At 39.2% G+C, this 27,638-nt stretch overlaps 1 protein-coding gene across 1 annotated transcript in view; it reads right to left on the bottom strand.

Moving 5' to 3' along the window:
- Positions 1 to 14,352, bottom strand: part of LOC123598138 (uricase) — an 81,350-nt gene extending 66,998 nt beyond the window's left edge. Inside the window, exon 1 of the mRNA XM_045478071.1 lies at positions 14,246 to 14,352. Coding sequence (XP_045334027.1) covers positions 14,246 to 14,296 — 51 coding nt within the window. The 5' untranslated portion in view covers positions 14,297 to 14,352. The remainder of the gene's footprint in view (positions 1 to 14,245) is intronic.
- Positions 14,353 to 27,638: the final 13,286 nt, after the last annotated feature.

Consider the following 27,638-nt stretch of genomic DNA (forward strand, 5'->3'; position numbering starts at 1 on the left):
GGAAAGACAGAGGAGAGAAGAATGAATTGTTCACAGATTCAAGAGAAGTTGGGAGGGGAAAGGATCAAGAGCACAGACTGAGTCTTGGAAAAGAGTAGAATACGTCTTCTTCTGGGACAGCTGGACGGCAGGAAAGGACGTGCCTTCTGAATGGTGGTCGGGAGTGGTGATTTCCAGAGGACCACACTGAGATGAGGGTCTAAGGAGACAGGTAAAGGTTCTGTGCTGGAGCAGTTGCTATATGAGAAAAAGGAAAAATCAAACCTATTAAAGATTTGTAAAAGACTCCCTGGGCAGTACAGAGGGGACAGTAGGACAGCAAATATAAACTGAAGGAGATGAGCATCAACACAGTTGAGTAGCATTTCTCCAGCAGTCACACGTAAACCAAAGGCATGAGAAAAAAAAATAAGTGACTAGGATGATTCAGAGTTACAGATTGCCACGGCCAATGCAATGGACAAAGATTATTGTCTTGGTGAGATTGTGGCAGTGAGTATTTGGCTGTGGTATGCAGGAGGAACATGAAAGGAAATGAAGATGGTGTGAAGAAAAGGGATAGGGTGGAGGGTGGAGGGGTATGGCTGACAGTTTGGGAAAATGAGATGAGATCCAGAGACCAGAGACGTCAAAGGGACAGAAAAACCCATTTAATGGGAGAGTAAACTTAGAGGTTAAAGGACAGAAGCTGGGGTCTGAAAGGGGTTTTGATAACTTGGGATCTCTGGGATAAAGCAATTGTTGGTCTATGAATTACTGGAGGGGAATGTTCCTGAGTCTCTATGAGGCAGAATGAAACTAAGAGCCAGATACCAAAACCCTCAGAGAATTTCTCATGGAATGTTGCAAGATGAACCTAAATGTCAGGTTATAGTGATTACAAAGATGGGAATCTATAATAGGCTCCAATTTTTTAAGCTTCTTCTATGTACCAGGCACTCTGTGGAGGTAATTTGTATGTATTATCTCATTTAATTCCCTTTTAATTGTTGCTACTCTGTGAGAAGTTACTCCCATTTTACAAAAGATGAGACTGAAGCTCAAAGAGATTAAGTGATTTTCCCAAGAATGCTCAGGAGTAAATGGTAAAGATGGAATTCGAATCTTCCCCAGGCTATAAGCACTATAAAGTATGATTTAGTGTTATGCCCCCAGCAGCTAACAACACCAAGCACGTTTTAGGAGCCTAAAAACAAATTGTTAAGAAAAAGAAAAGGAAGGAAGAGAAAGCATAAATTAATGATAAGAAAAGAAATGAAAAAAGGACTTGAAAGTTCACGTGCTTTCTCCACTACCCCATTGCCTTGCCAGAAGGGTGTGGTCTAATGGGATGACAAAATCTAATTACAAGCAAGAAAAAACAAAAGAGCCCTCCCCTTCTTCCCTTCCTCTTCCCTCACCATTAAACTTAAGATTTCATTTTATTTCTTTAAGTTTATTTATTTACTTTGAGAGAGAGTGTGCATGTGTGCAAGATGGGGAGGGGCAGAGAGAAGGAGAGAGAAAATCCCAAGCAGGCTCCTTGCTGTCAGTGGAAAGCCAGATGCAGGGCTCAAACTCACAAACCCTGAGATCATGGCCTAAGCAGAAATCAGGAGTTGGATGCTTAACCAACTGAGCCACCCAGGTGCCCCTTATTTTTAAATCAGGACCTAAACCGAAGGAAATTGCCTACAATCAAGCCTTCCTGATTATCTTCTATCTGTCCTAAATTGTCATGTGGGCCACGCAAATAAAACAATATGTTCTTCTCTAATGTGGACCTTTCCAAAAGCCCATCACCACTATCAGCTTCGTGCCAATCCTCCCTCCACTTCCATTAAAGTAATGAAAATAAGCTTAGATTCCTCCGAGGACAAAGGTAATTGATCTGAAAGGAAATGCAGCTGGATTTTGCTGGTCAAAAGCTGAGGTGAGAATGTGAAATGTTTGGTGTCTTTGTAAACTCACAGGAAAGCGCTTTCCCACCAAAGTCACTGGAAAGGAGGACATTTTCACAAGTCTCTGTTTTTGCTTAATATTTTTAAGAGTGCAATGTTCTAATGAGTGAAAACTTAGCACTGAGGTGCAGGCTCCTGGAATAGTTTCAGGCACCCTTCTCCATCAAACATAGCCTCACGACGCTCACGAAGGGTGTTAAGCCTGTGACCACCAGGGGGCTGGCCCCTCGCTCGCCAAGTAAGTTGGGGGCAGGTAAGTAACAGCCTCAGTTTCATTAGAACAGAGATCAGACCTCCAAGAGGCTGGAAGAAGTACAAAATGAAGCTCTTGGGCAAGCCCCATCTAGCATACCAGGCCATTTTCAGAGGTCTTTGTGGCAGAGTGTTTCAATGGTCACTGGGCTGCTCTGGGATGTGGAGGGGGAGAGGTTGGGGGAGGCCGGGGACTGATTGCCATTCTGTCTAGCACAGCTCTATGCTTACTTGTTTTTATACACTAGATTTCCAAGTAAGGCTTCTTTTAAGAAAAGGTCGTGCTAATTAAAAACAAACAAACAGGGGCGCCTGGGTGGCGCAGTCGGTTAAGCGTCCGACTTCAGCCAGGTCACGATCTCGCGGTCCGTGAGTTCGAGCCCCGCGTCGGGCTCTGGGCTGATGGCTCAGAGTCTGGAGCCTGTTTCCGATTCTGTGTCTCCCTCTCTCTCTGCCCCTCCCCTGTTCATGCTCTGTCTCTCTCTGTCCCAAAAATAAATAAACGTTGAAAAAAAAAAATTAAAACAAACAAACAAACAAAAATGGAAAAGCTGTAAGGTTCTTTCTAGTTTTATTTATTTATTTTTTTAGTGATTATATTTTTTTAAATAAGAAAGTCAAACACCCAATAGGGAAATGGGCTGCAGATGAGACCAGGCTTTATTTTATTTTATTTTATTTTATTTTATTTTATTTTATTTTATTTATGTTTATTTTATGTTTGAGAGAGAGAAAGAGAGTGCAGGCAGGGGAGGAACAGAAAGATAGGGAGACAGAAGATCTGAACAGGCTCTGTGGTAAAAGCAGAAAGCCCAACGCGGGGCTCAAACTCACAAACCATGAGATCATGACCTGAGCCGAAGGTGGATGCGTAACTGAGCCACCCAGGTGCCCCTCTTTCTAGTTTTAAAAATAAGCTATGATTATAAATCTACAGAGCAACTACCCCCAAAGTGGAATGCGGTGATTTGCTGAGGTTTGAGGAGATCCACAAGGGTTTATTTGTTCAATAATCTATCCTAAAAGATTCTAGATGGAGAATTGAAGGAGAACAGCAACTAGGAGAGGTTCAGATTGTTTGGGGGAGGAAGAGGACCTATCAAGTGATCCTAAGGGGGGAGCACAAACTGTGGAGGGACATCATGGGGGCTCAAAGAGCCTGCAAGGGAGAGGGGCCTTGAGCAAGGCTATGAGCACCTAGGAAAATTCCACACTTCGGCTAAAACTGGCCCTAAACACAGTTTAGGCAAAAAGCTTGAATTTTTTTTTTTTTTTGGTATCCAAGGAAACATAATTAAGGGGACACAGGTGGTAATCCCTCCTAGAATTGACAGAGAAATTCCTCAGAGGTTTGAATACAAGGTTTGTGTCAAACAAATAAGCTTGGCTAATCAGAGGAAATCAGCGACTGTGATTAGATAAGATGAAATATATGCTTAAGAACTTTGGGCATGGATGGGAAGTGGAGGATAGGGATATTAGATCCTTGTCTATTCTAAGTCTGAGGAAGAGAGAAGACAGCGATTCTCAAATCCAGAGTCAATACAGAAAAGATAACATTCTATATTTGTAATATTTTATGTGACAAGGATTCATTTTTAGCTTATGAACAGTAAAGCCTAAGGTCAGTGGTAAAGTTATTATTAGTAGAAAAGTATAGATTGCTGGTGCAAAAGAGGTTAGAGTGGGAGAGAGCCAAAGCATAAGAGAATCTTAAAAACTGAGAACAAACTGAGGGTTGATGGGGGGTGGGAGGGAGAGGAGGGTAGGGGATGGATATTGAAGAGGGCATCTTTTGGGATGAGCACTGGGTGTTGTATGGAAACCAATTTGACAATAAATTTCATATATTAAAAAATAAATAAATAAATAAATAAAATTTGGTTAAATCTAAAAAAAAAAGTATAGATTGAAGATAATTCATACATTTGTTAGGCTATTTCTTTTGATTCTTGAATATCTGTACTCTCTCCACAGCAGCTTGCATGTAATAGGTGTTGAATAAGTATATGCTGAATGAACAAATAATCAAAAATTTTTGTGAGTATTAAGCCATGGGATTTTTGAAGTCTTTTCTGACCTGAGATCACCAATAAAGGCTCATTGGGAGCACAGGGTGAATCCTTGAGTGTCCCGACATCAGTGTTAGCTGAACATCACCATTATTATTATACGCTTTAATACCCAGAATCAATGATTCCTGTGTGAAAGGGTTGTGGAAAGATCTCTGTATATCTAAAAATGTGCTAAGCCCTTTCTGGAAGTATGCTAGCACACACATACTGTTTGCTTTCAGGGAAAAACTTTTCATAGCAGTGTTAAAGTTTTCTAATAATTAATTACAAAAAAATAAACTGATTGACTACAGTGACAATGCAGTGCATTTCAAATAATTCTAGGAAAACACAAACAATGGCAATGCAAATAAAGACTTTGCTGGAAAGTAGAACAGGTGTGAAGGCTGAGTTTCCATACATAAAAGAAAAGAAAGCATGTTTGTATTCCATTTCTTATCAAGAGAACTTCCTAGTTGGAATTTTTAGACTAGATTAACACAGTCAAGGAGGGACTACTCCTAAATGTCCTAAATTTTGGAAAATGGGGAAAGTTTCTACAAACACAGAATGTTAATTAGAATCATATTTACATTTCTATTCATAAGTCTAATCATTCATTTAACAATCTCGTTGGTGATTACTGCTGAGCCAACTGTTGAGTATTTTTAAAAATTATTCCCTGGTTAGTGTTCAACTTTTATATTATATGGTAACTCATTATTAATGACAAACCTTCATCATGACAAGTACATTACTAACAAATTCTTGGTTCATGAGGGTGTGCATATTCCAGTATAGATGGGATGATTATAAAATCAAGATCTCTGGGGTTCCTGGTGGCTCAGTTGGTTAAGCAACCGACTTCAGCTCAGGTCATGATCTCGTGGCTTGTGGATTCAAGCCCTGCGTCAGGCTCTGTGCTGACCACTCAGAAGCTAGAGCCTGCTTTGGATTCTGTGTCTCCCCCCTCTCTCTGTCCCTCTCCTACCCCTTAAAAATAAACATTGAAAATTTTTTTTAATTCCAGCCATCTAGCCATCCACTCTATTTTCACCCTTATCTGCTTTCTTTCTATCCTTTTAAAAAAGAAGTCAATCGGGGCGCCTGGGTGGCTCAGTCGGTTGAGCGACCGACCTTGGCTCAGGTCATGATCTCACAGTTTGTGAGTTTGAGCCTCGTGTCTGGCTGTGTACTGACAGCCCAGAGTCTGGAGCCTGCTTCTGATTCTGTGTCTCCCTCTCTCTCTGCCCCTCCCCCACTCATGCTCTGTCTCTCTCTGTCTCAGAAATAAATAAACATAAAAAAATTTTTTTAAATAAAAAAATAATAAAAAAGAAGTCAGAAGACCTCATTCCTCTGCTTAAAATCCTACAACAGCCTAAAACCCCAAATCCTTACATAGTCTGTAAGATCCTGTCTGGCCTCATCTCCTATGACCCTGTGCCTTGTTCACTCTGTTCCAGCCGTGTTGGCCTCACATAAGCCAGGCACACACACACTCTGCTCAGGACCTTTGCACTTGCTGTTACCTGTGCAGGGAACATTCTTATCCCAAATATCCTTGTAGTTTGCTCTGCTTTTCCACAACTTCACTCAAATGTCACCTCCTCAGTACCTAACATCTCCCCTATTTAACACTGTAATATTACTCTCACTCTGGACATTCCTGACCCCTTTTCTCTGTTTTATTTTTTCTCCTTAGCACTAATCACCATCTAAAAATATATATATTTGGGGCACCTGGGTGACTCAGTTGGTTAAGTGTCTGACTTTGGCTCAGGTCATGATCTCACGGCTCATGAGTTCAAGCCCTGCATCTGGCTCTGTGCTGACAGCTTACAGCCTGGAGCCTACTTCAGAATCTGTGTCTCTCTGCCCCTTCCCTACTTGTGCTCTGTCTCTATCTCCTTCAAAAATAAATAAACATTAAAAAAAATAATAGTTTACCTTACTATCTTTTTTATCTGTCCCCTCACTAGGAGATAAGCTGTATGAGACGAAGAGTAGTTCTCTGTTTTGTTCCCTGCAGTATCCCCAGAACTTAAAAGAGTGCCTGGTATCTAACAGATATGCATAGATATTTGTTGAATTAATTGCATGAAGTCAAATAGCACCAGCTCCTGAACCAAGAATAAATAGAAAAAAGGTGAGAAAATATGTGACTTAAATTCATTAGGCTTTACTACTTTGGATCAACTGCTTTTGACAAAGTTAGAACACCTGTATAATGTGAAGCTTCTGATTAGCAAATATTTTTCATTTATCCAAGGGTTTCTATCTTCCCACAAAAATTTCCAAAGATGATGTAATAAGTAGAAAAAATATTGCTTTGCATTTCATCCACTTTCTCTATTCCTTTCTATCACTCTAGAGGCATAATAAAAGGGATTAGGAGTAAAAGCAAAAAATATAGGTAATGTCAAATTGGGCAAACTGTTACCTGAAAAAAAGAGAAAAGGATGGTTGGTTTTATAAATGGAAACTGTCAAACACGGACACAAAGAGACTTTCTTCAATGAGGCACCCTATCTGGTTTGGATTGTTTAAGCCACTTAATTCAAATGAAAATGCCTTCCAAAAAAAATATATCGATTAATGGACTAGACAGTAATTATCTTACACAAGGAGGCAGTGTTGCTCAGAAAAACTGAAGGTTCTACTTCCTTAGCTAAGTCATGGATATGAATCATCAACATACACCCAAAACCACTACAGAAAGAACGAGCATAATTTTCCATATGACTACTTGTTCAACTTCTCCAAAACTCTTCCCTTCTAAATGAAAGTTGTTGCAAGAAACCCAACCCAAATGCATTTATAAAACCCCACTGGAAGGTGCTTTGTTTGAATGTTCACTCAACACAACCTTGTTTCAGATCACGATTTTGCCTGCCACAGGAGCTCCTATAAGATTCTGTTTCAAGGGGCGCCTGGGTGGCACAGTCGGTTAAGCATCCGACTTCAGCCAGGTCACGATCTCGCGGTCCGTGAGTTCGAGCCCCGCGTCAGGCTCTGGGCTGATGGCTCAGAGCCTGGAGCCTGTTTCTGATTCTGTGTCTCCCTCTCTCTCTGCCCCTCCCCCGTTCATGCTCTGTCTCTCTCTGTCCCAAAAAAATAAATAAACGTTGAAAAAAAAAAAAAAAGATTCTGTTTCAAGAATGCCTTTGAAAGGTAACTTTAAATGAAAAAACAAAAGCAGGCATTTATATTCTACAAATTTTCAAGTGTTAAATTTGTTTCAGCAGGAAGTAAAGTCTTCTTTTAAATTAAAGTCTGCAGGTATCCAGGGCTTTGTTGGCAGTGCTGGTGGTGAGCACTGAGGATTTCCCTCCTGGTGCTCTATCAGAATCTTAATTCCACTCTTAGAGATAAAGATATTGACAAGGTATGGCATGGATAGTGGAGTTATGGCTGAACAAAGCCACAAATCAACAAGAGTAATGGGTTTTGCTTGTAAAATCAACTCTCAGTTATTCCCTATGTGGATTCCTATTTTGGTACATTTTCTACATAGAACGTCAAGACCAGTCTGGCTTTCCGCTGCTATCGGCATTCTCCCAAACCCACATGACCTACTCCCAGTTGACGGGTGCTTCTCAAACTAAAGTGATAATAAGTATCACCCACCTAAAGCCAACCATAATTAGGAATGAAAATCCACTACAGGATAATAATACAAATATATCCCAAGACCAGACAAGCTACTTAATGTTTTAAATAACTAGCACCACAATCCTGCTTCCTAGAATACTGGTTGCTAATAGCATAGTACCTTATTTGAAGACATCACGTTTTTGAGGTATACGCCTAAAGGCCTAATCCAGGACCCAGGGTAACCCAATGACTTGCCTTCTGACAAGTTGGTCCTGGAGAGGAGCAGGGTATGTTTAGAGCCTTCCCTGGATTCTTAGGAGTAAATCCAAGGAGCACTCTTCCATTTGTTGCTTATCTCCTCCTTTTCAGTTCTCTTCTCTACTCCAAATCAAGGTTGACATGTGCTTTAATTTGATGAAAAGTAGATTACAGGAAACTGTTCCAATATCAGAATAACCTGGGCACACCTTAGTATTAAAAAGCAGGATTTTTCAAAAAATTGAACAGTGAAAATAAGACAAAATCCATTGAAGCCAGATATAATACTTCTGTCTATTATGCAAGAATAAGAACTTAAACATGTGCTCCTCAGTAACAATAAAGACAAAGAAACTGGGTGTTTACATGGAGACCTAATACTTTGTTTCAACATATAAATCACTAGAATTCAAGGAATGACCCAGTGAGTACAGGAACATCCCAGTGACTGTTATGTGAGTCCAAGCTGGGTACTCCACATTTTGTTAGAGAATATTATCATTGCCCTTTGTGTCACAGACCATCAATAAATATGTATCAGAAAAAAAAATGTATCTGACCATAACATTATTTGCACTCCAGTTTCTTTCCAAAACTATAATTTTGCACACGTTGTTGCCAAACTCACACTGGCAGCTTACTGACCAGGAATAATATTTAATAAGAGTTGCCCCCAAATATGTTATCCATTTGTTTCTCTAGATTAGTGATTTTTCACTTTCTTAAAGGCAAAGACTACTTTCTTCAAAGCAAATCATATTCAGAACCCCAATTTTTAAATAAATAAAGCTACCCTGATTAAAATGGGGGGGGGGTGCTCAGAGCCCCTCAGCCACTCACCATCGTCAGATGCAGATAAACCTCTGTGCCCTCTTAGGGAGTGGCTTGAATCCATTGCTCAAGATATTCTCAATTTTGTTGTTGTATCAAACCAAACCATCAGAGAGATACACATTTGAACCAAGATTTGGGCCTTTATAGAATTAATTCTCTGAAAGTACTGCATAAGTTACCTTCTTTTTAAAGTTAATTTAGATTTACTTAAAAAGCAACCCCCCAAACAAGAGTAATGTTTAGTATGACAGCCAAAGGTGTAGACTTCAGAGCTAGACTTCCCAGGTTTCAAATCATAGACCTACCATTTATGAATTGCATGATCTCATGCAAGTTACTTGACTTCCTTGTACCTTTGCTTCCTCATCTGTAAAAAGAGGTTGAAAACATAATAGTACCTCCCCCAGAGAATGCTGTGAAGACTAAATGAATTCCAATATATAAAGCAGTTAGAAATACACTGTTTATGAAGAGCCATGGAGAATTCTTTCCTTTAGCCATCAGTGTTAAGAAAATTTATTTTTCACCCTAAACTGTATATTTTTTATTGTGAAAGCATTGAGATTCTTATAAACGACTATGACTTCTTTATTGTGCAAAATGTAAGGATGTTATCTCCACTTCTCCCTTCAGGGCCCGTGGGAGACACAACTGGCCAATCACACACTGAGATCAGACAAAGCCTCGGAATACTTTGCAAGTAATCCAGGTAACTACAACTACTAAATCAAATCTGGCATGTAAGTGAAATCTACTTTCCCTGCGCTGCAAGTACTCTTTCCATTAAACCATGCTGCATTCTGGATAGAAGGAATGGTAACACCAGAGAAATGACTATAGAACATGCTCATGAAAGAGCAAATAAAAGAAACCGACATAGGTTTTTATTTATCAAAAATTAATATTAACAGATTATGTACCAGGTACTTTGAAATATGAACTGTTAATATTAAATACTATAAACCTCATAATCACCCTTTGAGGTAGATATGATTATCCCCATCGTACATAAGAGAACCGAGGCAGAGAGAAGGTGAGAAACTTCTCAAGATCACAGAGCTAGTAAATGGTGACCCAGGCAGTCCAACTGCAAAGGACAGCTTTTCATCACCCTGTGATTAGGCATCTCTTCGGGAGTAAAGTCCAGTCAGAGCTGGACTTTAAGAGGATTAACCTGAGGGCAGAAAGTAGAATGAATTAGGAGTACTGAGCAGTGATCATTATTATTATGTGTTCAACACTGATTATGTGCTAGGCATTTTACTGAATGTTTTACATACATTCTCTCAGCTAATTCTCATAACAACCCCTTGAGGCCCATACAGCTGTGTACCCCATTTTACAAGGAAGGTAACTAAGGGTCAGGGAGGTTAAATAATGACACACAGGCAGGAAGTGGCAGAGCTTAGGACTCAAACCCAGTTCTGCCGGACTCCAAAGCTATGTGCTTAACTGCTCACAAAATATGACTTTAGGTGACACATGTGAAAAATAATAGGAATGAAGAAGAAAAACTGATGTAAGACATTTTGCAAAAAAGGAATCCATGGAGTTTAGTGACTATTTCAACATTATCAAAGAAAGGGGAGGGGTCAGGGATGACTAAGGTTTGAAACTGTGAGTAATTTGGAGAATAGTGATGCTGATCAAAGAGAGAAGTCAGGAAAAGCCAGCCTCCCAGAGCAAGATGAGTTCATATTTAGACAACACTCACTCCAGAGCAGGAAAACTATGTGGCACAGAGTTGTCATTTTTATACTAGTTCACGCTACTCATCCATCAGATTTTCTAAAACTCATGCAGAGGCTGAACTGAAACTTCTGGTTCTTGCTCCTCTGAACAGATTTTTCTGAGCTCTTTTACTATTTGAACGATGAACATGATTTTAAAAGTCAAGTCAGAAGGAAAAATGTTTAAAAAAAATTATTTTTAATGTTTATTTTTGAGAGAGAGAGGGAGAGACAGCACAAGTGGGGGAGGGGCAGAAAGAGGAGCATACAGAATCCAAAGGGGCTCCAGGCTCTGAGCCGTGAGCACAGAGCCCCACACAGGGCTCAAACTAATAAGCCAAAGTCAGACGCTTAGCCAACTGAGCCACCCGGCGCCCCTGGTTCCTTTGTTTTAAGGCACCTTGCACTTTAGAGAGGTAGCATCGGCATGAGCCTAGAGAATCTTAGGCTTCCTCATTCTTCTTCTTCTTCCTTTTTTTTTTTTTTAATATTTATTTATATCTGAGAGAGAGACAGAGAGACAGAGCATGAACAGGGAGGAACAGAGAGAGAAGGAGACAGAATTCCAAGCAGGCTCCAAGCTCTGAGCTATCAGCACAGATCCCGACACGGGGCTTGAACTCAGGAGCAGTGAGATCATGACCTGAGCCAAAGTCTGATGCTTAACTAACTGAGCCACCCAGGTGCCCCAAAAGGAAAAACATTTTAAGGTGTTAGTTTCTTTTATTATTACTTTTATTGGGGGGGGGGGGTGGAGGAGAAGGACAGAGGGAGAGAGAGAGAGAGAGAGAGAATCCCAAGCAGACTCCATCCGTGTTCAGCACAGAGCCTGACCTGGGCCTCAATCTCACAACCCTGGGATTCTGACCTGAGGGGAAATCAAGAGTCAGGCACTTAACCAACTGAGCTGCCCAGGCACCCCTTAGGGTGTTAGTTTCTTAAAGAGTAGGGTTCTTTGTGTTTAACCCTTAAGCAGCCAACAAAACCTCTGCACAACAGTCACCAATATTTTGGCATGAGATATACAAGAAGCATCCTAAAAGGTGAAGCCATCTTAGCAGAAACAGGAGTTCCACCTTTTTGTGAAAACTTCTGTCTCTTCTCCACACATTATCACCCCCACCCCCACCGCCAAAAAAAGATAAAATTTTTTGACAAAAAAATTCCTGATTGATAAAAATGTCAGGTTTGGGTTATTAATTGGTTGTGTGACCTAGGTAAGTAACTTGACTTTTCTGTTCTCACCTAGGTTCTTCTTCCTCTATACACTAAGTAGGTTGTTTAGATTCAGTTTAGCTCAGACTTAACATTAACATTAACTTAACCGATGGCAGGGTTCTTTCCCACACTTTATATTCCATTATTCAAGAAGCTAGAAAGGAGGGATTAAGGCTCTGGAGCTCAAACAGAACATTAGCACTGAACATGCTGCTACCATTCATCTCACACAATTCCTTTAGTTTATAAACGAAGAAAATGAGGCACAGAGTCTAGACTCAGCTGGTTAGCTACAGAGTCCAATCTAGAACTGAGATTCTGATTCACAGTCTTATGTTTTCCCACTACACCATAGTGTCTTTTCCAAACAACTGACTGGTTTAGAAATATTTGCCTTGGATGAACTCAGAGTGAGTTACAAGAGAGAAAAGGAAAAAAACCAAAACCAAAAACAAAAACAAAATACAAAGGCTCGCTGACCTGAGAGAGATTTATGTGTTGGACTTAGGTTCTTATAAAATGAAATCCCATAACACTTCAACTGCAACATAAAAGTATTAGGCTGTGTTGTGTGCTTTTTATAGAGCAGTATAATTGCTCAAGCCTCAGACAGAACTTCAGGTCTTGCGGCTGCAAACACAGTGTAACCAGGAAAAGTCACTCTCAAGTCTTAGCTCCTGAGACTACAAATGGGAGGCGATAGTACCCTCCTACCTGGGGAATGCCCTTAGCCAAGTCTGCATTTGCTCCCACATTGACTATGCTGCTGGAAGAGCAAAGAGGAAAAAAAGATGTCCTGAGCAAGGTAGACAGGTAAGAAAGTGGGTAACAGAGAAGGTGCCAGCCAAGTCCTCCACCCCCCCCCGCCGTCTTTACCACTGGACCTAAAAGGATACAGAAATAGAGGAACAGCAAATACAAAATTCAGACACAGAGACTGAAGTGAGAGTCCGCTTGGCATTGCCTATGGAGCTCTGGGCAGAAGCCCACACTGCCCACCCTAAGGGCTGCCTCTGCTCACAACCTCTGTGCTGAGTTGCCAGGTTTAATACAACCATCTGAAGATTCTCTTGGAATTCCTTAGAGACAAGAACTAAGTGCACACAGAAAAAACTAACGAATAAAATGAATTCATTGTTTTTGTAGTTCAAAGTCTTTTTACCTTCCAAAAGAGTAAAATAGCAATGAAATTAACCTCTGAGGCAAAACCAGTCTGGGATGTGAAATAGTTGCCCCCCTGAACATACAGGAGTGTGCCTTCTCTGACACCTGGATGCTTCAAGTCTTCCTCAGAGACTTTTTCTGAATGCTGGGCCTTCTGCTGCTCGCTATCTATGGTTCCGGGTCAAATGTGCTTAGTATAACTCTTACTCCAAAATGAGTTTCTTTAAAAAAAAAAAAACGCTAATATTCATTCATCAACAAATATTTATTAAATGACTTCTCTGTGCCAGGCACTGTTCTGACAGTTAGGGAGGACCATGAATGAAATAGACAAAAATCCTGTGCTCATGGAACTGACGTTCTGATTGAAATCTCTCCCTCTTAACCATAGTTTGTATGATTCTCCACAAATTCTGTGCATCTTTGAAGTTGAATATTGATGATGGAACAAACATTTAGTAAAACTTTGTTATTGTGAACTTAAAAAAAAAATCTCTCCCTCTTTATCTGCAAAGTGCCTGATTTCATAGATGTTTGTTGAATGAATAATATTTGGGGTAATCTATGAGAATCAGATTGATGATAGTATAAAGATGAGCAGTGAGCCACGTAAAACCTAAAATGTATGTATTTTATTAATCGATTCTTAAATTTCATTTCCATTCCCCTTCAAAACTTTTTCTTATTGGCTATAGTGTTACAAAATAAAATGGAGTTAAGTCCTGGGAAGTATTTCTCCCAAGGCACTGAGTCAAAATATCAACAAAGGAAAAAGGGAGAGCCTACTAATGATCACCATCATTCTGTGAAGTCCTGCATTTAGACATCTCCTGCTTCTATACGGAGCATCAGTTTTTGTTTTTTGTTTTTTTTTTATTGAAGAATCATTGACAGACCACCTTATTTTAGTTCCAGGTGTACAACATAGTGATTTGATATTCATATACATTATGTAATAACCACCATAACGAGTCTAGTTACCATCTGTCCCAAAGTTTTACATATTATTGGCTTTATCTCTATGCTACACACTACATCTCCGAGTCTTTATTATTTTATAACTAGAAGATTGTACCTTTTAATCCCCTTCACCTATTTTGTCTATCCCTCCATGCCGCGCATCAAATTTTTGGAAACCAAATGAAGTAGCATCTCAAAACCAACACTAAAATAAGTAATAATGTGGCTGAAAACTTACTTCAAGCAGATTCAGAGATGACCCTCTACAGATTGGCCTTTGGGGTTCCATGTTGGTGTAAGCTCTTCTGAACCCAGCAGAGTACTACTGACCTCCAGTCCGTGGCAACTTCATTTTCATAGTGTCCTGGGTGGTGCAGCCTATGGAGGGATGGGTCAAACAAACCCAGGTATTTCATAATGCAGTTAGACACAAAGCGTGTCCTTTGCCTCTGGGGAGTAAAGTTATGAGGATAAAGGTTATGAGGGAAATCACCTCTAGCATCAAGGAATGGCAACAAACATGGAAACGTAGACATCAAAGCCTAGGTGGTTATTAAAACACATCTCCAAAGAAAGACATACCATCATTGGATGAAGCCGCCTCTCACCATCCCCTTCTAAGGTGACTAGATGAAAGAAGAAAGATATTTATTATTATATTGGAAAGTTAAAAAACAATAAAATATTGGAACACCACAATCACATAACCGTTGTGGCATAAATAATGCTACCTCCATCTCAATGTAGCCTCTCCTTAGAAGGAAAGCCTATACTAAAAGGAATGGACTTGACTTTCTTTGCCATCACTCTTGAGCAAAGTACCATTTATATTACAATCAGCTACATTCACATCCAAAGAAAAGGGCAGGAGTCAAACAAAAGTTTTAAAATAATACTGAGGATATACAGATGAAAAGAAATCATACACTCCCCCCACACACACACACACATACACACAAACATGAACAAGAATAGACAATGACATTACAAGGTCCAGGGGACAAGCTAGCTCCATCCTGACAATGACAACAATAGGTGAGTTCAAACTTTGATTCCCTTCCTGGGTCATCCTCCCTGGAAGGCCTCTGCAAGAAGGTTATTCACTACTGGTAATGAGAAAGCAGTCAGAAGCAGTTCTCTGTTTAGAGGAACCCAAGTAATGATGAGAAACAGCTCTAATATGTACATTGGAAGAACAAGTACAAAACCATTGTGACTTCTGTGAAGTGTTCCTGTATCTGCTGAAATGGCTTGCATGAGAAAGGCTTGGGGAGGAGACGGATGGCGGTGGGGGTGCTGATGTAACAGAAGGAGAGGAGCATAAGTGATATTTTTGTGTTTTTGTTGACTACTTCTAATCTTCTGCTTTTGAAAACTTTCAAAATATTTCGAGAGTATTGGGTCCTCCTTCTCTTTCAAATTTTTCATCCTTCTCGCCAGCTTCCTTTCTTGGCTTTTTCCCCCTTTTGGTGCCTGTCCTCCTCCTCTTTGCCTCCAGCCTGTATGTTTGACAGGGCTCAGAGTTTCTGTGTTGAAGAAAGCAATGCCATGGGAATGGAGAATGAGAGTGTGATCGTGATTCGAGGAGGAACCATTTTTCTTCCTTGAACGCTGGTTCTATGAGAAGATCTGTGCAAGCTGGTGAGAATTATTGCAGAATGTGGCAGAGGTGGAGCCTTAGGAAAGAAAGTCCACCATTACAAATTCTAGTCATGAAATGTAAGAAAATACAGTCATTTATTGCCCCATGATATAGTCCCCCATCTGGATCTGATGTTACATAAATGTATACAGGAAGCTTTGAATGACAATGTCTGGAGGTGTGCATGAAAAAGATGACTAAGACAACACCTTGCCAGTGACCTGAAAGTCAAAGTTTAAGGTGGACAGGCTGTGCCCCAAACACTCAGACAGGAAGCTTGTCTTCTAAGAGCTCTTTCAGGTGATTTGGAAAATGAGTAAAGATTGTTCATCTTTGGACACAGGCTTAATCATTGTTGGCATCATACTGACTAAAAAGAGCCACTATAGACCCAAGAGAACAACCAAATACGTCTAGCAATAAATGTACACTCTCCATACATGAGTATTAAGTAAAACGAAATATACAAAGAAAAAATACAATAAAGAATGGTAGTAAAGATGTCTTGAAAGTTCCCACTATTTTTATTATTGAACCACTGGGGTGTTTCGAAGTATGGACTTCTTTTCTTCTTCTATGTATTTTCATTTTTCTTCTTTCTTCTTCTACCTCCAACCCTTTTCCCATTTCAAGTACATAGAAAGTTATGTGTTTATCACCTCTGAGTAGCTTTGAGGCAAAGCCAAAAGTAGAAAAGGCCTGTAAATCTTTCATTACTCTTCCAGGATCTTAGGAGAACATGGTGGTTTTGTGAAGGAGATGAAAGTCTCTATGCTAAACATGGAAAAAATGTCTTGGCCAGAAACAAACAGAGAAGAAGAGTTTCACAAGTAGAGATCCCCTTTGTTCCACGCTGGTGGTTGGGGGGAGAAGAGAAGGAGAGAGGAGGAGGTCTGCAGGTTCTGAGAGCAAAGAGAACCTAGTCTGCCTTCTCACCAGCATATTGGTCCAGCTGCAAGATCCACAGAGTAAAGGGCTGCCTGCTGTGTCTAGACTGGTAAGAGTACAGCAACTTTAGGACAGAATTCCTGCTCTTTTCAGTAGGGAAAGGTAAGCAGATCACCCCCACAGGCTAGGTATAAATCAAGGTCCTTCACTTGGAAGCAAACTACACCTGTTTGAGCAAAAAGAATGTATTACCATCAAGCAAAAATGGAATGTATTGGAGGGTTATGGGAGAGTTCAAAGAATCAAAAACAATCTGAGAGCACCCAGCTTCAAAAAGGGGAGGACTGAAGTAAATGTGGTGGTCTGGATAACAGGAAGTATGGGCTTCCTCCAGGGTGCTGACACCAAGCGGATCAACTACAATCTTTTCTCATCCTTGGGTCATTCTTCACAAAATTTAAATTCCTGGAGAAAAAGAGGAAGCTTACTCAGGTCCTTTGTTAAACTTTCAGCTAAAGAGAGTATGAAACTTGTTTGCTCATTGTAGAAGATTATAGGGATTGGGGGAGGATTAAACACCCCCACCCCACCAAAGAAAAGTTGAGGTGTTATTATAAAAAATGAAAGAAGGAAAGAATGGATGCTGGGCAGGCCCACTATAGATGGCCACTTTAGATATACAAAAATCTCATATACTTGATTACTTTTTAATACATTATTCATGTGTGATAATCAATTGGAAGAGTTGGAGCTCAATTTGACTGAGCATTAAATACATCGTGTCACTTTCCTGCTTACAACCATTTATTGACTCTCCATTCTTTCCAGTAAAGTTCCAAATTCTTCATGTTCTTCTGGACCTGCCATTTCCTCCAGGTTCATCTTTAATACCCTTCTTTCCCTGAAACTTCTGTCCTCATAATACTATGGGATTGACAGTTCCTTGAACACATTATCCTATTGCATATCTATGAGTCTTTATACGTGTCACACCCTCTTCTCAGAATGGCCTTCCCTATCCCTTGTCTGCCTGGAGAACCATTCACCCAGTTCAAATACTTCCTCTTTGGGAATGCCTCCCAGATACCTTCTTATTCCTGTCATCCTTTTCCCCCCACCACTGCTCTTCTTTGTTTTGGTACCCCCAAAACACATGTCTTGCACATTGCCTCTATTTTTAAATTTGTTCTACTGTGTTGTAATTATTTGTGTATATGTTTATCTCTCCTGCAGATCTATGAGGTTTTGGTGGGGGGAGGTTCTGAACAGATGGTTGTTGAACGAACTAATGAATTTTCCAATCAGACACCAATATTCACCAAGGGCCCACTCTGCCTGGAATCATACACAGAAGACATTAGTAGGGAGTCATGCAGCATATTGACTGAAGCAGTAATTCTCTACTAGGGGTATGCAGACTATCAGTGGGGAGAGAAAAGTGGTCTAGGTAGGACATAAGGTTTTCATTAGAATCCCCAAATTCTTCCTTAATGTCCATGTTCATTTGCAAGCATAGTGCATCACTTTCTGCCTACTTTTTAGTTGCTGATATTACTTTTGCAATTTTAATTTATCTTCATTTCAGATACATAGTAGTAAAGTTCATACTCTAAAATATTATCAAAACTTTAAAGTTTATTTATCTTGAGAAAGAGAGAGAGAGAGCAAGGGAGGGACAGAGAGAATCCCAAGCAGGCTCCATGCTCTCAACACAAAGCTGGATGTGGGGCTTGAACCCACGAACCATGAGATCATGACCTGTGCCCAAATCAAGAATTGGATGCTTAACTGACTGAGCCACCCAGGTGACCCTACCATATTTTTAATTACTAGTGAAGCACTTGGTTTTATTTAGTGGATCATTTTATAGCGTAGCCCCTAAGAATATGGACGCAGGAGCCAGAGTGCCTGTGTGTGGATCCAGGTTCTGGTTGAGTCACTCTCAGCAAGATACTTAACCTTCCTGTGCCTTAAATACCTCTCTGTGCCTCAAATAAAAATGAAACTCACAATAGTACCCAACACATGGAATTGTGGAGGAAATTAAATGAGTCAGAGATGTAAAGCACTTAGAACATTTCTCGGCATGTGAAAATTGCTGAAGAAATGTTAGCTGCCATTATTAATGCAATAAGATGTACTTCCTATCATAATTTTTTGGTCATTAAAATAATATAGTAAATGAGAAGTATAATAACATAATGCAGGTAAATATGAATTTGTTCATCATGGTAGGATTCAGGTTCTTGGTGAAGTAACTATCAGGACATAAGAAACCATTCAAAACCACTATAACTGAGAATCACTCTTAAGGAATTGATAAATAAATGGGGGCAAAGAGAATAAACACAAATCCAAATCCACCAAAGGGATGGTTGAATACACTTTCTCACATAAGAACTTAGTAACTGGAAAATAATAACATGAGTCCAAAGGAATTACTTCATTTGAGTGGCCAAAAAAGAAAGGGGGCCACCTTTTAGTTGGGAAGGAAGGCAGGAATAGGTCTTGAACTTGTTTTTTTGCTGGGGCAAAAAAAACAATTTTTGCCCCACTTAACGTGGGGAATTAGAACTAATGAATGAATCCAGTTAATTCATGAGTCACTATTCACATTTTCAGTCAGTCTTGTTTCCTAGGATCAGAGTTACAAGGTTTACTAATCAGTCATGTATCTGAGAGTTTCTACTCATTTATTCCAAAACTGACTTTCATTAAAGGGAATTTAAATAATTCATCTACTCACCTAAGTCTATAAGTCCAGGTGAAGCTACTGTTAGATAAAACTGGTTTTCCTGGTTTTCTAAGCATGCTGGTCACTCAGTAAAAGTTATTTAATGAGAAATATTATAAGTTTGTTTAGTTTTCATATGGTCACTTTGTTTCTATGGGCAGATGCTTAAAAATCCAAACTTATTCCTGTAGTTTTTATTACAAATTGACAAAGGACATTGTGTATTTTTATACTTATGAAAATAAGCACTTGCTGTAAGGTCCAGGGTCAAAGCTTAGTTAATGATAATTAAGCCTTAAGACTTTGGAAATCACTGAAATATATTTTCCTTCTCCCTAATCTCTTAGGGTTTAGCTTTGTTAGGATGTATATGAATGAGTAAAATGAGGTTACTGGCTATGGAAAAATAACTGTGCTATTTTAGTATGTTTGGAACAATATGTGAGGATGTTTTGAAGAGGGAGTGAGACATGTTACCTTGGGAAATGCCGTAAGTCAAATGGAATTTGAAATCTAAAGGCTTCCACTGATGATGACAAACCAATAATAATGAATACTCTCTGTTTTCAGTTAGCTAAAATTTCACCCTATGACCTCACCTCTACTACCTCAGTAGGCCAGAAACTCAATTTCCCAAACAGAAATCCACACATCTGTGTAAAATTGCACAACCCCTTTCTCACTAGTCTTTTTCCTAAGGTTGGTCCTCTTCTTATGCTCTGGATGCCACCCCAACTGCCTTCTCTCATGTATTCAATTTCTAATGCCCTCTGTATTGGATCCTTCCCATCAGCTTTCAGACATACTCAGTCTCTTCACCTCTAAAACATCCTCCCTCAACCCTACCTCCTCCCCTAACTACCACCCTGTTGCTGTCCTCCCCTCCACAAACAAACTGAGAAAGGATTTATGTGCTCTGTATTCCTTTTCTCACTATACACTGCTTTTTAGACCCACTTCAATCTAACTTCCATTTCCAGTCCCCTGAAATGGCTGTCACTAAGTCACCAATGGCTTCTAGGTTGTTAAACCCAATGGACATTTTAGTCCTCACCTTACCTGATCTCTCAGCAGCATTCAACACAGTGATGACACTCTCTTTATGAAACACTCCCATCTCTTGGGTCCTCCTTTTTCTTCTTCTACTATTCTTCCTCAGACTCTTTTGCCAATTGTCCTCCTCTATTCAGCCTTCAACTGTTGGAGTTCTTTAAAGATCGGTCCTAGACCTACTGTTCTTCTCATGCTATATCCTCTCTACTTGGTTATATGCATTAATTATTATCTATATACCAAATGACTCCCAAATTTCTACTTCTGGCTCAGACTTCTTGGAGCACCAGGCCATATGTCCAACTACCTACCTTATAACTCCAGTTAGGGTTTCAAAAAGTACCTCATATTTGAAATATGCAAAATCAAAGCCGGGGCCTCCCCTCTACCCTGACTAGCTGGTCCTTTCTTAACTTCTCACTGTCTCACCATCCCTTCATTTTCTAGATCAGAAATGGGGAATAATCCTTGACTTTCTTCTCCCTTATCTCCCATATGCAATGTTTCAGGATGGCAAACTATTCTCTCCCTGTATTTTCAGAATTTCCTCCAAAGCTCCAAAGCTGAAGAAGACAGGCATCGATGAAACTTTATCATCTTAAGATAACCACTGGGTTAATGACATGCAACAGAACTGGCTTTGCGCGTGCATGCACCCACATGTACACACGCGCGCAGGTGCGCACACACACACACACATGGAATATGAAGGGAGTCCCTGGCGGCAAATGATGTGTCTCTTCCCCTCCCACAAGCCAAGTTAGGAAATTCAATCAAATTAATTGTAAAGGTAAGAACCCCTTCAAGAAAAAGATACAAGTATCTCATTGCTAGGTTGGACATCTACCAAGGCAATGGACTTGCTAATTTACTCTAAGCACCCTGAGCAACAGAAACACAAGAATTGGAGAACAAAAAGAAGTAGCACCAGTTAGGGTGACAAGATGTTTAGATTTCCCAGAAGACACCAGAGAAGAAATCCAAACTTGAATAAACTGCTGGTACTGCCCAAGAGGGCCACACCCCAAGTGAGGGGACCCTAACACCAAGAGGCTGTGGGAACATTGCTAAGGTAAGGTGTCAAAAGTGGTCCTTCCCACATCACAGAACTGTACAGAAGCCCTTGCAAGGCGTGTCTTTCATCAGCCACGTCAAGTACATTAGGTGCATCCTCATTTTGTAGAAAGCATAGTCTCCTAACAGTTCAAAAACAGTTAAACCTCCTTTTAGCAACTCAAATTTTAAACCATGTAAAGTCTTATTCCTGAAAAATTTATTTTATTCCTGAGAAAGAAATCTGGAAGAAAAATCAATAACTCTCCTGGCCTCTGACCAAGAATTTTTTAATTGTGTTAACCAAATAATTTTCAATTTATTACCTCACCTCAGGGAATCAAAGATTATTCTTTCCCACTTTCTATAATTGAGAACCCCCAAAATAAGTCTTCCTAGTTTAATTAAGTATATGGGAAACAATATATCAAATGTATATATTTTTGGCTTAATTTCATTGTGCTGAAATTATTTTTTGTTTGTTTTTTAAAATGTGTATTCATTTTTGAGAAAGAGCAAGCGGGGGAGGGGCACAGAGAGAGGGAGATGAGAGAATCTGAAGCAGGCTCCATGAGGTCAGCACAGAGCCTGACATGGGGCTCGAACTCACAGACAGTAAGATCATGACCTGAGCTGAAATCAAGAGTTGGACGCTTAACTGACTGAGCCAGCCAGGCACCCCTCCTTGTGCCAAAATTGTATCAAGCTCTACCAAAGATGCAAGAAACAAATGGGTTGAAATAGTTCAGTGAGAAACAAATATGACTCTTACATTCAGTACATCAACCTTCATGCATCTGATTCTTTTAAAGAGTCCACATGTTATCAAGTGCTTCGTTCCTAAACACTCCTGGCTGAGTCAAGAAAAAGACTATGCAGTTATATGCAGATGTATAGGGTTGTGTTCATTTAATAATTTACTCTAAGTAATATTGATCTAAGGGCATGACACATGATTAGTTGAAAGAGCAATGGCCTAAGTACTATAAGTTGTAGTTTAATCTGAGTGCTGTCTTTCATCTCTTTGAATTTCCACTTTCCCACTGGAAAAATGGTGATAATTCCTGCCTTGTATGTATTTATAAGAATTTTAGGTCTGAAATGATATATTGGAAACATTTTGAGAATCTGTAAGGTTAGATGTGTCATAATTCTTGATATTTTAAAGTAACTTTGGCTTTCGTTTACAGAGATACTGCTGATGAATATCAGAGAGATAAATCGTTCCTTCTATTACAGGCATTTTCCAAGACAGATCAACAGCCAGACCAAGATAATATTTGTGACCCTTGATTACCTTAAAAAACAAAATACACTAAAACAGAAAGCATGGAAGAAGTAACACTGGTAACTTTCTGTTCATCCCAAAATTTATTTTAGAAGTGTTAACTTCACACGAACTATTCACCTTCAGTCTTGAGTGTATTTCATATGGATGATTTAAATTTTTGATATTCTGGTTGCCACTGACAAATTCTGCATTTTGACAAGTTTTGATGAAGTCTTTTCATTCTAGACAATTTATGCAAACCTAACTTGAATAGTTGATTTTGACTTTATCCCCTTGAGTTCCTAGAACTGCCCTGATTAAATTTTAAAATATAATTACAGGTAGCACATTGAGTCAGTCAGTTAGTCAGAGAAATCTGAGCTCTGAATGCCTACTTCCTGCATCACACTGCATTAAGTGCTCTGGGGGAGGGCGGGGGTGGATGGGAACAGTCATCCATGAAATGATTTGAGGATTATTATTAAAACAACATATCACCAAGTACAAAGTACTCAAGTAGAAACTATACATAAAAGTTCAAGGAATGAAGAGTAAAGGAAGCACCTTTCCTGCTTTAATTGCCTGTCCTATATATTTAACAAATATGTTTGGTGATTGTTAGTAGTCATCCCTTTGCTGGCATCCCAAGAAAACAAATTAAACAATGTTGCTCCACCTAACAAATGGGCAGCCTGGGTTGGTATAGAGAAGTTCTTTAATTTCTTTTATCTGCTCATACTTGAACAGCTTTGTTAAGTGAAGGGTCAGTCAGGGTTGTTGGTTTTTTTTTTTTTAATATTTTTTTATTTTGGAATAATTATAGATTTATGGACATATTGCAAAAATAATATAGAGAGTTCCTGTACACCCTCATCCAGTTTTACCTAATCTTAATATTTTACCTTGCCATAATACATTTATCAAAACTAAGGACCCACAGTGACACATTACTCTTAGCTAAGCTCTGGGCTTTATTCAGATTTCATTCATTTTCTGCTAATGTCTTTTTTCAGTTCCGAGATTTAATCCATATACCACATTGCAAAGAGACTCTAATGTCTTACTGCTGAGATTTAAAAATCAGCCATTTCTGGGCAATGAAGCTAATCCATGTCAAAATATTAATGTAAACAGTAAAAAGTAAACTGAAAGCCCAAGAGCTACCTGGGCATACCACAGTCTTAGGGTCTCAACTAACTTTAGCAAGAAATAAGCATGATTTTATATCAGCCACTATCCCTTTTTTATTTACTTAAAGATGATGATTGCATCAATATGAGCTTTGCCGTAATTGCTTGGGTATTTTTTTAAATATCCATGAGAATAATTCTTTTGGTATCATATAGGGTGGACACCTACATTTTCATACATGAAGCCACAAATAGAGGTTGATTGAGTTTCCAGTTAGGGAAGCTTACCATAGTCACTAGAGAAACAGAACTTTAAATAGTCAGCTGAAGGGAATCAGAAGATAATAAAGGATCAAGACCAGGGGGTGTACAACTTGGGTATGCATCAGGATCACCTGGAGGGCTTTCTAAAACACAGATTTCTGAGTCCCACCCCCCGAGCCTCTGATTCAGAGGGTCTGGGCTATTCTCAGCATCTGCATTTCTAACAATATTTCTGGAGATGTGGATGCTACTGGTTCTGATACTACACTTTGAAAATCACTTTCTTTGGTAGTTGCCTGGAAGAAGAATAAAGTCATTTTGTTCTGACAAGGTATAATTATAGGTCCCTAAATTGATATGTTGTCTATCAGTTAGATAGGGAATCTGTTGAATCTCATTCCATATCTGTGCAAGAACTAAAATAGAAAATAAAACAAATATATTAGTTTTCCAAACTGGTGTTTACCATTCAGTCTTCCTTTCAATTAATGCTTTCATTTTAAAAATAATAGAATATTTTTTATAACAATAATAAAATATCATTATAAATGAACCATAAATTTGTGGCCTGAAACAAGACCTCTAACTTGTTTAATAGAAATTAATAGGGGTGAGGGATATAACACTCTTCTTCAGCAGTGTTTTGTTTTGTTTTGAGATAGAGAGGGAACACGTGTGAGCAGGGGAGAGGGGCCGAGGGACAGAGAGAGAGAGAATCCGAAGCAGGCTCCACGCTCAGCAGGGAGCCCAATGCGGGGCTCGATCCCATGACCTTGGGATAATGACCTCAGCCAAAATCAAGAGTTGGGCACTCAGCAGACTGAGGGTTAATTGTAAGGAAACTAAATTAATAATATCTCCTGGGGTGTACTGGCACATGGTGGAAATTTTTGGAAACATTACTTATTGAGAGGTCTTTTATCCCTAATCTCCACTTTTTCACTCTTGTATCAATAAGTAATGTTAGTGCTGATCTCATAAACGTATCTTCAGTTCCTCAAACTGTTCTTCCATATCCTTACCTCTCTCTGTCCCAGAAGCCTTCCTGACTCTTGTGATGGAAATTCCAGGAAAGCTACTGACATTTGTTATTTCCCCTAAGTGAAGCTTAGCAATTTTTCAGTTTTTGTGAAGGCATAGACCAACATTATATAAGACCTCATCATCCCTATTAGAGTGTAAAGAGATAAAGGATAAGGTGCGTTTTATTTCTATTTCATCTGGTTGCTACAGAAAGAAAAAGAAAAAGGAAACTTCAGAAAAATTGAAAAGGTATGCTGATTGCCTCAGGACAAGAAGAGAAGATGTGAGAACACATTCTTTTTCACAGTGGGTCAGAAAAGAAAAAATCCTCTGTCAGAAGCAACAAATAGTACAAACTTTGGATCCTGCAAGACGCTGCCTTAGGATCCTTCATATGGTGGGTTGGTAGCTTACATCCTGCACAAATTAATAGGGTACAAGAACCTCTACAAAGCACTCCTTGGATTCCTCTGCAAGTACACTCCAAATATATTCAGGGTTTCTGATAAGGTTGTTCTTGCTAACTAATGGTGGCAAAGGAAAAGTCAGCCAACTTTCAGGGTCCACAGATAAAAAAAAAAAAAGGTAACAAGGAGATGACCTAGCCCTGGGAAGTATACATCAAGAAGAGGCTCCCATCACACATGACTCTCCCGAACCCCTGTTTCTATCCCCCTGCATTGCCATCAGTGACAGAGGGTTCAGGGGGTGGGGGTGGAAGGAAGTCCCCATTCAGTGAAAATCAGAATTTCGGGTAACCTCTGCCCACCACCGCAAGCTGGACAGCTTACCAATGCCAGTATTTGAAGACTTTTCTGATGAGATTAGCGGTGATTTTAACAAATGTGATTTTTTTATACTGTATAATGAAATGTGTCAACTTTTGGAAGATATGCACGACTCAGTGCACCAGTATATTCCAAATGACCACTATAATGCATGATGTTACAAAGTCATGCATGGGTAAAAAATCCATTCAAAATGAAAGCTAGACCAATAGATTTTAATGTGATAGAGTACATATAGCCTGTTGATATGATTTCAGATTACACATTGCAGCTAACCTTTAAGAAACTTAAAACTTCTCAATTTTTGGTGTAATATTAAAGATGAATATCCACAGTTACCTGAAAAAGCTCTTAAATATTCCTTCCATTCCCAATCACATACATTTTTGAGGCCATATTTTCTTCATGTACCTAAACCAAAATAGTATGTCACAACTGGTTAAACGCAGAAGTAGGTATAAACCAAGTTATTTCCTATTAAGCCAAACATAAAAGAAATTTGCAAAGCATGTAAAAAAATGCCACTTTTCTCGCTAATTTTTTTGTTTTTGAAAATACAGTCATTTCCATAGAGTGTGTTTATTATCATATAACGGATTTGTTATTTTTATATAAATGAATGCATATTTAATTTGTTCTCAGTTTTAATTTCTACATGGTGCATATTGATATGATCTAAATAAACAGAAGCTCTTTGGGGTTCTCAATAATTTCTAAGAGTGTTAAAGGGGTTCTGAGACAAAAAGTTTGAGAACTGCTACTCTTAAGACGAGGACTATGCTTCATAACCTTTCATTTTAAATATTGTGTTTCTGATAATTGTGCCCAATGTTTGCTATACTTTATGTTTGTGAAATGTATAGTAGAGAATATTTTATTTCACATAGTAATTCTTTCTAAGATTATGGAAAATTAAAACATAAATATGGAGAAAAGTTAAACAGCTGAAAACAAAAGAAACAAATGAATAATTGTGTCTCTAGTCTGGGTGATCTAATCATTACATTTGGGCTAATTTCTATGGAAAATATATTCTCAGCTACCAACGAGGGACGTACAAATGCATCTAATCTGGCTCTTTGAAGAAGACATGAGAAGGTATCATTCTAAATTTGGTGTTGATTACACAGTAAGGTAGAAGTCATAGAATCTCTTCTACTTTTTGGATTTGCTTGTGTAATTGTTGGTCTCTCCCAAGTGGAGTTGTTTGATGGAAGGGAATAGTTTCTTTTTGACTACTAGAACCAAAGGATCTGGCATGAAGTATGATTTAATAAATATGTTTTGAATGAATGAAACAACGGAAAAAGTTCTTAAGACACATAAAAGCCATTCCAGGTTGTTATTTAAATTATATTTATGGTTGTTCCATTATCAGAAACATAAGCCAGAGGTGCCATATGCATTCCAAAGATATACATAAAAGCTCCTTTGATGACCCAAACAACCAGAAATCATTTTAGGAGATGATATTTTAGTGAAACTGCAATTTGATTGTGGTGTTGCTTTCCCTGGTCAAGTAGGGGTCAAGAATGTGTATCACCAGATAAGACACATGTGGAACTATATATACTCTGGAAATACATATTTTCTTAAAATTTTTTAGTGTTTATTTTTGACAGAGAGAGAGAGACAGAGCATGAGAGGGGGAGGGGCAGAGAGAGAGAGGGAGACACAGAATCAGAAGCAAGCTCCAGGCTCTGGACTGTCAACACAGAGCCCAACGTGGGGCTTGAACTCACAGACTGCGAGATCATGACCTGAGCCGAAGTCGGACGCTCAACTG

This window comes from Leopardus geoffroyi, chromosome C1 (genome assembly GCF_018350155.1).
Source record: "Leopardus geoffroyi isolate Oge1 chromosome C1, O.geoffroyi_Oge1_pat1.0, whole genome shotgun sequence".
Taxonomy (NCBI): domain Eukaryota; kingdom Metazoa; phylum Chordata; class Mammalia; order Carnivora; family Felidae; genus Leopardus; species Leopardus geoffroyi.